Here is a 12,361-nt window from a genome sequence, read left to right on the forward strand (position 1 = left end):
TTTTAAATGCTGGAACTAAAGATTCTACAGATATGGTTGGGCGTATTTAAGAAGGTGGTGGAGGACCATGGCAATCTGCCAAGATGGATTATGCTTAATATGCAGTCACAGTGCCCATAAAAAGTACAATATATGCAAACAGAATGCCGCAGAGTTTTGTGAATGCACTGAAGACAAAGGTCACTAGAAATGATTTATAGGAAACAAGCTGTTCACTGAAAAACAAAGCTTCTTTATTGAAGATCTAGTGGAAAAGGATATTTTGCCAATGGCAGAGTCTTCTGAAACCCAGGATAGTCTTTGTATTTTTTTTTAAAGCATAGAGTGTTATGTTTAAGAACATACCACCGCACAAACTCTCATATTTAACTGAATTCTATGAAAACATATTTCCATGCCATAGTCTACATCCAGGTTTTAAGAGCAGGTCTTAAGAGGGTGATATAGTGGTTTGAGTGCTGGATTAAAACTCTGGAGACCAGGGTTTAAATCCCTGCTCAGCCATAGAAACCTGCTGGATGACCTTGGACAATGTACACCCTTGCAGCCTCAAAGGAAACCCAAGGCAACCCCCCTCTGAACAAATCTTGCCAAGCAAACCCTATGAGAGATTTGCCTTAGCGTCAGAAACAACTTGAAGACACACAACATCAAGGTCCTGGCCTTACTTGTTTTGTTCTCAGTGGATATGTGAGATATATTCAAATAGCATATGACTTTGTGTGAAGGAACAAACTGTGCCTGCTGAATCTTCCCACCCTGATTTAAACAGGTGTGATATTAATTGCACAAATCTAATTAATGTGCTTTTTTTTAAAAAAAAAAGTCAGTAGTGATTGACTGAATGAACCAATATCTACTGTATGTTGAACTCAAATTCAAGATGCATTAACAATTAACATTCCAGGCTCAGCAAGATAATTAAACGTGGACTAGAATAAAATGTTATTAACATTCTTTAAAATCTGGGGAAGGAGTTTTAAAGATATGTCACTATCACTGAGAAAGCTCTGTCAATCTAACAGCTCTTACTGATTAATGTGATTACAGGGCCTTTAACACTTATTTTAGAGTGCAAAGAGGCTCTCAAAGGGAAATTGCAGCAGGGGAAAATGTTTTAGGGTCATGCACTAGGATGAGTTAACTCACACTTTATGATTTGTGTGGTATTTTCTAATGCCAGTTCCTGAGGGCACAAAAATGCCCAAAAGCGTGTTTCTGTATGCATATTCAAATATAGACCATCTAAGGGTCCAAAGCCAGGAAACTCAGGTGAGGTCAACCTACTGGCAACCACAGTATGTTGCTTTTACTTTGATGCATCCCAGTTTGTTAAAACTGGCATGAAGCATCATTCCAATATGTTATCTTCACTGGATTAAAAAAAATGCCCAAGTGCCAAATATAGATATATACTTTGTTCCAGATATATGCTTTTTGTTTCTATATGTGCCAATTCTTTAAATGGAGAATACTGTTTACTATTCTGCAGATGAAACTGTTATACAACAGGGGCCAGCAACTCCTATGAGGATGGCTAACTGCTTAAGGGCCACATGCTAGGGATGATGCCTAAGAATGAGAGGGTGGAACTTAGTAGAATTTTTAATAAACAATTTTAATAGATAAATATAGATATGAAGGTAAATATGCAAAAATATGTTAATATAAACATCATAATAAAAATTAAATATTAAGAAACAAATTTCCCCTCTTATCCATTCAGACTATAATTTGAAAATATTAATTTGTTTGAATATACAGATTGAGTCTCCCTTATCCAAAATGCTTGGGATGAGAAGTGTTTTGGATTTCAGATTTTGAGGGGATTTTGGAATATTTGCGCATATATATATATATATATATATATAATGCGATATCTTGGAGATGGAAACCAAGTCTAAACATGAAATCCACTCATTTATGTTCCTATACACCTTATAAACATTGCCTGAAAGTAACTGTATACATAATTCTTTAAACAATTTTTGTGTATGAAATGAAGTTTGTGTACATTGAACCATCAGAAAGCAAAGGTGTCACTATCTCAGCCACTCATGTGGACAATTTTGGAGTATTTCAGATCTTGGAATTCTGGATAAGGGACATTCAATTTGTACTCATTATTTATTTATCATAAATTCTTTAGGATTAAAGTTAATTCATTTTAGAATGAATTCATTATTGAGTGAATCTATATCACTATAGAAGGATTTTTACTTTTGAGTCACTTTGGGAAACCATGTACTTTAATTTAACATACTCTGATACAGTTGCACAAACAATGGCAGTGTCAGCAGAAGCAGAAAATTAAAGGCTTCCTGTTCCAATTGACGAGGGAAATGTTTTGGAATGCTTGCAGAACTTGTATGTTCATCAGCTAATATAGACTTCCTCTTTTATGTTAGTCAACTGCATGGTGTGGTTTCCACAGAAAGATAACTGCCAAATTAGCCTATTTCAGGGACGTAGCCAGGATTTTGGGAAGGGGGGGTCCAGACTAAGTGCCACCATTTTGAGAGGCTAAGAGCCCGCCCAAGACACAAAATGTAGGAAAAATGTAGGACATGATGCACGACAAAATGTAGGACAAATTGTAGGATGTTCAAAAATGGAGAACACACCCAACTAAAAGCCAAAAACATTAATAAAAAACAATATAAATTCATGTTTCTCAGTCATGCTCAAAATGGAGAACATTTTGACATTCTTCCTGGATAGGAGGTTGGGATATAGCTTTGTGTGATAGACTAGGAGGAATTTCCTGAGAGTAAGGGCTGTTCAACAGTGGAACACACTCCTTCCTTGGAATCTCCTTCTTAGGAGGTCTTTAAGCAGAGGCTGGATGGCCATCTGTCAATGGGGATGTTTTGATTGAGAGTTCCTGCATGACAGAATAAAGGGGTTGGACTGGGTGGCCCTTGCAGTCTCTTCCAACTCTACGATTCTATGACTCTGGAGACCAGGATTCAATGAAAATCTGATTCTCTCCAACAGAGAAGGCTAAATATCTTACATGGGGTACGTGTCAATGACGTGGCTCATGCATCATGTCCAAGTGGTGTGGCACACAAGGGACATCACAGCACTTGTCACACTCTCTCAGCCTTAAGGGAAGGTGAAGGCAAATCCCTGAAAACCATTGGGCAAGTCACATTCTCTCAGCCTCAGAGGATGGCAAAGTCAAACCCTCTCTGAACAAACCTCCCAAGAAAACCTCTTGAAGGCGCACACTCGCACACACTCAAGTCACCAAAGGCAGACTCTCTGAACAAACCAAGAAGACCCACTAGGCAAGTAAGTCACACACTCTCAGCCTCAAGGAAAGGCTGCTAAAGGCACACTCTCTGAACAAACCAGGATGTTTTGAAATTCCTCCTGGGCAGAAATGTAGGACGTGTCCTGGATAAAGGATGATGTCTGGTCACCCTGATAAAATGGAGGATGTTTTGACATTGCTCCTGGGCTGAAATGTGTGCCGTATCCTGGATAAAGGAGGACGTGTGTCATCCTACCAAAAATGGAAGACATTTTTACATTCATTCAGGCCAGAAGGTTGAAACATAGGACACGTCCTAGAAAAGGAGGACATCTGGTCATCTTACAAAAAATGAGGACTTTTGAAATTCCTTCTGGGCAGAAGTCTGAAATGTAGGATGTGTCCTATAAAAGGAGGCCAGAAAAGAGCCAAGCCTTGATATCTGGACCCCAGAACATACTCTAACTCCCAGAATTCCATGAGCCACAAAAGAGTTAAATCGTTGCCAAACCTTTAGTGTGGATGCAGCCTCATGCAGCCTCTTGTCCTTTCCTCCCTCTCCGGCCCCGCAAAAGTTTAGGGGCGGCACTTGTGCTCCTCCTGGCTTTGCCAGGGCCGGGAGGAGAGAAAAAGGCGCTTGTTGGAGTGCGCGTGTGCACGCGCATAGCCCCAAACAAACGTCAGGGCACCACTTCTGCTCCTCTTGAAGCCTAGAGGAGAGCAAGAGCAAGTGGGCCCTGGTGTTTGTTTGGGGTTGCGAGCGTGCATGCGCGCGTTCCAACAAGCGCCCTTTTCTCTCCTCCTGTTGAAGGGGGGGGGGGTCCAGACCCCAGACCCCCCCCCCCCCCTTCGCCATGTCCTTGCCTATTTAGTGTTTGGCTGCTGAATTTTGACCAAAAAATCCTATGCTATTATTTGGGTGGCATATGTGGGAGGGTAAAATTGATCTTTTCTTCAGGTGCTGGATCAAAAAGGAGTTGGAGTCATATATGGCTCTTTATTTGCACTTTGGCAAGCCCTGTTGAATAACATACTTCCTCTCTATATAATTTACAAGGCAAATGTATATCTGGAGGAGAAAAATGACTCATTTTTATGCATGGAGGTTAAATTCTATTGTTTCATCTCCTGTGGTCCTGCTGTCAGCCACTACTGTGAAACTGACAGTTTTTTTAAACCCAGTCTGCTATGTCCATTCACACAGTTTAATGGCATGTCTACCTTGGCTCTGAAAGAGCTCTTATGGCTGCAACTACCGTATATACTCAACTATACGTCGACCTCATGTATAAGTCGAGGGCAAGTTTTGGGGCCAAAATTATGGATATTGCAATGACCCATGGATAAGTCGAGGGTAAAATTTAGGGGCATATAGCAAAGGATTGAAAGGATGAAGCAAAACAAAACAATGTCAAAGAACTTATAAAATTCCAGCAGACATAACTGTGTGCTTACTCTTAAGATTGGATGGATGAGAGAGTAGAAGGGGGTCAGTGCTTCACATATTATACTCTTGTTTTTCATCAGGAGATGGTGCCTTCTTTTAAATAAGATTTAAGATACAATACTTACACTGACCTGTGGATAAGTTGAGTCAATTTTTTGGGGTCAATATTTTGACCTAAATTTCTAGACTTATATATGAGTATATACTTATACTTGGTGAAGCCTGTTCACAAACCCTTGAAGAGAGTGTTAGGTGCAAAACACATCAGCACAACAAACTGGCTAATGGGCATTTTGGGGGTGTAGCCGTGGTGGTTGGGAAAATCTGGCTTTTAGCTACTCAAAAAAAGGAACGGCTCCTTTTTTTGGTTCCTTCAAGACAGATTGGAGCCAGGGTGTCTGGTTGCCATGGCCCCAATCTGGCTTCGGATGGGGCGGCCTGTTTCACCCCTTACTTTTCCCCCAAACACTGAATTGAATTTGTGTAGGTCAAATCCCTAACATGGTCTTGTTCCCTTCTGTTGTTCTGAAGAGGGCCAAACAGATCTCACTAGTATCTACAAGATAAACTACAGAGTACTTAAACTCATCACATTATTTTAAAAGAATTCATCATATAATCCAAATGAAGTAATTAATAGTGAATTGAGTGTCCCTGTGCTTACCTGGAAGAGTCCACTTTTATTAAAGAAAGTAAACTGAGCCCTGGATACAGCTTCAAAATCTTCTTGGCTTAAATTCTTTAATAAGCTCGGAGGCAAAGCAACAGAGGCCAGGGAATTTTCTTGGTTTTTGTGAAAATCAATCTGAAAAATAAATAAAGTTACACTAGACAAAAATGCAATATATTTTCCACATGAAAGGGTAATACTGACATATATCAATTCCCAATTATTGCTAATAAATTATTGACTAAAATTAACAGCTGACAATTGTCAAGGAAACCATAATCATCTTTTTGTGCCAGAATCTGAAAAAATTAAACTGATTTCAGTATAATGACATTTTTCTTTACTTTGGGCAGATTTTTTAAAATTTTGCTGCTTAGGTTATATAACTTCAGTCCAGCTACTGGATTTTACTGTTGTATATTTTACTTTTGTATAATACTGGAAAAGAATAATATCAGATGTTGATTACATCTTGGGTTACCTTTCCTAAAGGTACGCAAACAACTTCAAGCCAAAACAAAGATTTAATTTTCTAATTTAATTCTCTCTCTCTCTTTCTCTGTATAATCAAGTTTATTTTGTATTATTAAATTTTAATAATAAACAATTTAATATTTTCTTTTACCAGGTTAACACTGGCAAATATAATGAAATTTTTTTTTTATTTAGCAACCTGGACATAAGTCCAGCTTTACAGAGTAATCTGTTTTCTTCTTGGATATTGTTCACATAATCTAAGATGTGAGGAAACACTTGGCCCTCTCTTTCCACAGATTTTGCATCCATGGATTCAACCATCTATGGCTTGAAAATGTTCAAGAGCGAGAAGAAGCAAACTTTGATTTTTCCGTTTTATATATGGACACCATTTTACTACTCCACTGTGTATAAAGGTACTTGAGCCACTACAGATTTTGATATCCATGGAGGGCCCTGTAGTCAAACACTAGAACCAAGTGCTTACTATAATACTTGTAGTGCTTAGTTAATTTTGTTTTGCTTCTGACTGAAAATGATTGAAACTTCATTAAATGTCAGATAGAGAATGAGATGTAAAAAAAGCTTCTTCAGAGCACAACTCATTAGATTTCAAGGGTTGGCAACTATAATTTCTGAAAGAATAAACTAGCCTTGGTTCTACACTGGATGTGTTAGGTTGGATACTCTGTAGTCTCGTTCTTTAATAAAAGTGTGTACTTGGTTTCAAGGTTTCTCATTTTAGTTGCTATTAAAAACCCAACTACATGGCAGAACAGCCTGGAAGAAATACTTTGCCAGGAAGGGTAATAACCAAAGGCATTTTCAATATTATATAGTCATTTGAGTCAATGAAATTTCTGCCAGTATAAGACAATTGAAGACAATTCTGCAGGTTTATGTGTTTATACGTTAAGATGCTTCCTGTACCTGAAAGTCTGAAGTATTGTTCTGGGGACCAACACTGAAGGAAGAGCCACTGAACGAAGTTGAATTCAGCGAGGAAACACCAAGTGCCAAGTTCTTTGCTGAGATACTCATGGAGGGTCCTGTAAACTGAATTTTCAGTGCTAAAGCATCAATGGTCTTTATAGCTCTAAAATCAAGCAGAATAACACAACATTATTTTTTTAAAAAAATCTTCATTAAAATTGTTAGAAAAAATACTATGAAAGCCTGAAGAACAAAGTACACTGTATTTTAGGCAAGCGTTCAGCATGAGATGAATTTGGTTTTGCCATTCAGATCCCCAAATGCCAAAACAAACAAACAAGCAAAACATCCTGAAAGATAGGATAGAGATAGAAAGTGCATTTGTTATTATTCGTTCCCAAGTCAAATAAATAAATAAATAAATAAATAAGGGGGATTTCTGATAATCAGGAAACTTCACTGGTAATAGATTAGCAAGAATCTTGTGCAGTTTTATCCACATATTTGAATGTCCCTATGTTGCAAAGGAATTATTCTGTGTAGAAGAACACATTTTTGTGCCAAAAAACTGCTTCCTGCACAAATAATCCAGAACCCAATTTCATCCTGAGACAGATGTCTTCAACCAAGTTCTCACTGTTTTGTGGATGTTGGATGTTTTATCCATTAACAATGCTACTAAAATACTGAATTAGTTGTAAAATAAAGACACATATTATTCATCCATGGCTCTTTGTACTTCAGCTGCACTGGAAATGTCATTGTAGCCATGTTAAAAAATGATTGCCTCTCACTAGGAACATTGTGGTGATACTCTTTGTGTCTCCTTTTGGTATATGCTTCTTCTGACTACATTCCCATTTAGTTGGCATTATTTAATTCAGTTAAAACTGAGTTTGTGTGTTTATCTATGAATTGAATATATGTTACCAACACAACTACAATATTCTGCTGCATTTACCTTTGTGCATTTTTATTCTGATGTCTTCTAACTGCTACATTCCAAGATAAATACTATTTTAAACACACAAATAACTGATTTACTGTAAAATCCCATGCATTTAGTTTTGGTCTTTATTCATCTCAGTCATTTCTACAATGCAAATATATGAAAGACACTTATTTGGAAAACAAGATAATGCCCATATTTTTTTGTAAGTTTCTCTCTTTATTTTTTTCAGAAACACTTACTCTGAAGATGATGCTGCCAAAACACTATCAGAACTGGTTAGAATATTAGAAAATATTGTGACTACAGTAGAACCCAGAGATTCATTGATTTCTTCATCATTAACAATTTTTTTAAGTTTCTGGATGACATCATTGACTTTGTCTGAGGTCAGCTGTTGCCCTTCTCCCGTGAGATTGAGAAGCTGATTGGCTATGTCTGCTGCATTTTCTAAAAGCATGCATAAAAATAAAATAAAAACTATTTAAAGTCCTAGAAGAAGAAGAATCCTTTTCAAGTGAACTTAAACTAGAAATCTCATCCAATGTAAAGATGGAATACTGTGCTACACTGGACGCTCTAAAACAGTGATCCCCAAGCCTTTTCAGGCTACTGTCCCCTTTCCTTTTTGATGGCAGTCCTAGAGACCCCTCCCAGCACATATTTTTTGATATTAGGTCTACTGTTCTCCTTGTAGTCATGCTGGTCACATGATCACAGAATCATCTCTGACAATACTGGCTCTCTTGGCTTACTAAGCGATATGAGCACCTCCCCCTACAGTCAGACATAACAAGACAATCTTGTCAAGGGAAAACCTTACCTTTACCATTTTCTGCTGAAAATCGAAAAGAACCAGTCTTGGTTGCTGCTCCCATTGCACCCAGTCACCTTGAGAACAGCAAGCAAGCAGCTGACTGAGCAGTGACCAAGAAGCTTGTAGTTTGTGCCAGCCTTACAGCTAAAGCTGGTGCAGGCGAGAGGCTTCTGGGTTGCAGATTAGCTGGCTGCTCAGTCGCTGCTTCTTTTGCACCCTGGCATCCTGGGAAAAGCAACTGAGCAGGGACCAAGAAGCCGATCACCGGTGCCCAGCCTTGCAGCAGAGGCCAGGTAGGACAGAGGCTTCTTGGCTGCTGCTCAGGCAGGTGCTCAGTTGTTGTTCGTAGGTGCTGTTCCACATTTTCAGGTGCAAGGGAGAAGTTTGTCCCTAGAGAGAAGGAACCCTCCATCCTTTATTGTGGCGGAGAAAGGCACAGCCTGTCTGCATGCAGGGAGTTTACAGAGGCCACATGCTCTGGACTGGAGACTGGTGTGGGCCAGAAAGGGAGAGATTTTAACTACAAGAGATGCTCCAAAACAAAGGACTCTTTCTAAGAATCCAGCACAGATAATCCTTCCCCAGAGACACGTGTTCCCCACACAGCTTCAAGTTTCCATTCTCCCACCAAAAAATTGTTTCTTCTGCTTTTCTCAATCTGTCTTGCAAAAGAAAGTACCAATACTTTAACTGAAAGCTCCCCTGCTGCCCCCTTTCTACCTCACCACCCCTCTGGACCCTTCTACTGCTTTCTTCTATGGGAGTGGGGTACCACCCAGTTTGGGAATTATTGCTCTAAAATCTACTGGGAGCTTTACCACAATTCAGTTTCATGCTGTCACATTTGTTGCTGCAGTTACTATCAAAATTTGACAGGGACTGTAGCAACTGTCTATGAATTAAAACATTTTATTGCACCACAGATTCCTTCCTGAAGCAGCAGGAAAGAAAGAGTGGGAGAAAGGCACTCTTGTTTCATAGATGCTGACTGCTATGAACAGTTGGAGCTACAACAGAGGAGTAGAGTGGCTTTATAAGGTACTTGGGCTGTGTGTTACCCATTCCTGCTGTAGTGAAACTATTGAGTTTCCATCCTAATCTAAGCTGTCAATTTGGAGCCATGTACATTTGCTCAAACTGAAATTACTGGGACTGGAACATTAGCCAATTATCTGTAGAGTCTGCTCAAGTCCACTAATATTAAATACACCTAACTTTATGCTGAATTGTGGCTTTAGGCCAGGGATAAACTGCTGTAGTAATCCAGATTTTTTTCCCTACAAGTTCCAGCAGCCCTAGCCAGCATGGTCTATGGGGAAAGATTATGGGAGCTGCAATTTTAATATTTTTTATTTAGTTTCTTGCAAGACACCTGATACACACCCTGTACTTCTCCAACAAAACACATAAGGAAGCTAGAAACAAGTAACCAAAGACCATTATAATGTTACAAAATAGTTTTAATCACAAATACACACACACTTGCCTGTACAGTTTCTAAGGTCAGGTGCACCCCAATATGATGTGTAATTATCCAGGTTCAGAAAGCTGAGAAGAAATTAAAATAGATAATCATACAATTATTGTTTGGCAGTATAGATGTTCTTAGGAAGCTGTACAGTCCTTTTATGCTTGCTATGCCTTCTGCATCTTCTACTTTCACAATATAAAACATAATCAGATGTGTATGCAATTGCTATATCCCATTATCTTGTTCCTTCATCATACAGCTATATCCACATTATACTCCATCTTTCTCTCATCACTAAGAATCTCTTGATTTCTGAGTCCTTACCATGTTCTTGATGCAATTTGGGTTGAACTGCCATGGCAAAGTATGCTTTCAGTCACTGTGGGTCTGGTATCTGTCCAAATATAATTTGGAGGATTTTCTTCGTTTTCACATTTTTCTATAAAACCAAATAAAAACCATGAACAAGAAGAAAAACCTAGTTTAAATTAGGCTGGTTTGAACCACACATTTTTTACACTTTTGTACTTGACTCAATTAAACCTATATATAGCCACTCGAAAATCAGTAATCTGACAATGACAACAGTAATTGCCCCCCCCCCCCGCCATACACCCTCAGACAGGACAGAAGTTTAAGTCCCGTGTGTATTGTGTAAGTGTTAATTTGGCCCAGGCCCATGACTGCCACAGAGGCCTCATATTCTTGTCAAGGCAGCCTTAATGTAGCCATGCATTAAGCAACACCATGTCAGTGTCAACAGTGAAGTTACCCAACACCAAAGGCTTTGGCATCTTTAGCACTACATACAAGTCCATCGTTGTCACATCAGCCAGCTATACTCTTAGGTAACAGGATACAAGCAGAATCTCAATCTTGTCTCCATTCCCTGCCATCAGGTAGACATTCAAACATGGTCTTTTGATGAAAAGGCTATCTCATTTAGATGAAAAGGCAATCTTCTATAGCAACCCTCCCCCTGAGCCCCTTAAATTTAGGTCATTGTTGTACCTTACTTCCTAGAGGACACTTCTACCACATGGTCAAACCACCTCTTTCCCCCAATGAGATGTCTGTTATACAAACCAAGTTAGTATAGGACTTTAGCACATGGGGAAAATCGGGGGTTTAAACAGTGATTATCCCATGAAATCGAGCAATCACAATTAACATTTTCACACAAATTGCGATTAAAGAGCAATTATCCTGGGAATAAACAAGCAACAAAAGGCAATAAATAGCAATAAATAATACATGGGATTTCCCCATGAATTATTTGTTGCTGTTTATTGCCTGTTTATTACTGGGATAATGGCACTTTAATCATGACACCATGTGAAAATGTTAATCATAACTGTGCAATTTTCACAGGATAATCGCTGTTTAAACCCCCGATTTTCCTTGTGTGATAAAATCCATAGTCTCATACTCAGTTGTCTCTATCCCAGGCTGGATCCCTACTGAACCTGGGAAGGCCACAATTCCACCAAACCCTCCTCCAGTTTTTTAATATGTATATATACTTAAAAGGTCAATGCTTTCCTCAGTGCTGCCTGAGTTTAAGGAGGCTATGGAAACTGCCCAATGCTATATAGGCTGATTGACAGATCAGAAGAGAAAATGTTGCATATACATGGCTTAATTTATCATGCACACAATGTAACCGATCCTTGCTACTGTAATACCTCTGCCCTTCCCTATTTTTACAGTATATCCTTTCTACCTTGACTAGTCCAAAGCATATACTGGTTTAGTAAAATGCAGAACAAATGTGTCCTTATTATAATTTATAATAACAATGAAAATATAGGATTTTAAGTTAACATCACCGCACTTTTAAAGTAGTTTTATTGTTTTAAAAACATTTTTCTTCTGTGGAGAGAAAATTGTCAGGGTAACTATGATGATGATGATGATGCAAACAACATACAGAAAACAGCAAAGGTTAACCTTTATTTCTTACCAATGGGATGAACATCTACTTTCATGACTCTCCAACCATTCCCAATACTGATATTATTGCTCTTGAGTTTCTTCTCAATGGTTTGTTCTTCTAAACTTATATTGTTGGTAGAATTATAAACCAAAAGAGCCCGAACATCAAAACTGCAATGAAAATGGTCCGGGTACTGAAAATATGAGTTAGCACTAAGTCATCCTGCATATGATTTATAAAACAGAACTCTGTCACAGCATCTGCTTTAAATCATTCAGCAAACATAATGCAAGAAAGTATTTTACCCACCATGAAAGAATAAACTTTAGTCATTACTGTAAGTCCTACAGTAAGGACTGCTACTCTCTTTGAATTAATGAAAAGTTTCCCCCCATTAAATAA

The 12,361-nt window shown here is 38.5% G+C and overlaps 1 protein-coding gene across 4 annotated transcripts in view; it reads right to left on the reverse strand.

Annotated features, from left to right (window-relative positions):
* Positions 1–12,361, reverse strand: part of ADGRG6 (adhesion G protein-coupled receptor G6) — a 133,775-nt gene that overhangs the window by 38,286 nt on the left and 83,128 nt on the right. For all 4 annotated transcript variants that reach the window (XM_042444859.1, XM_042444857.1, XM_042444856.1 and 1 more), the window contains 6 exons: positions 11,987–12,129; positions 10,348–10,462; positions 10,039–10,100; positions 7,978–8,185; positions 6,784–6,949; positions 5,371–5,511 (listed from right to left, as the gene is read on the reverse strand). In XM_042444859.1, coding sequence (XP_042300793.1) covers positions 5,371–5,511; positions 6,784–6,949; positions 7,978–8,185; positions 10,039–10,100; positions 10,348–10,462; positions 11,987–12,129 — 835 coding nt within the window. The remainder of the gene's footprint in view (positions 1–5,370; positions 5,512–6,783; positions 6,950–7,977; positions 8,186–10,038; positions 10,101–10,347; positions 10,463–11,986; positions 12,130–12,361) is intronic.

This window comes from Sceloporus undulatus, chromosome 1 (assembly GCF_019175285.1).
Source record: "Sceloporus undulatus isolate JIND9_A2432 ecotype Alabama chromosome 1, SceUnd_v1.1, whole genome shotgun sequence".
In the NCBI taxonomy this organism is placed as follows: domain Eukaryota; kingdom Metazoa; phylum Chordata; class Lepidosauria; order Squamata; family Phrynosomatidae; genus Sceloporus; species Sceloporus undulatus.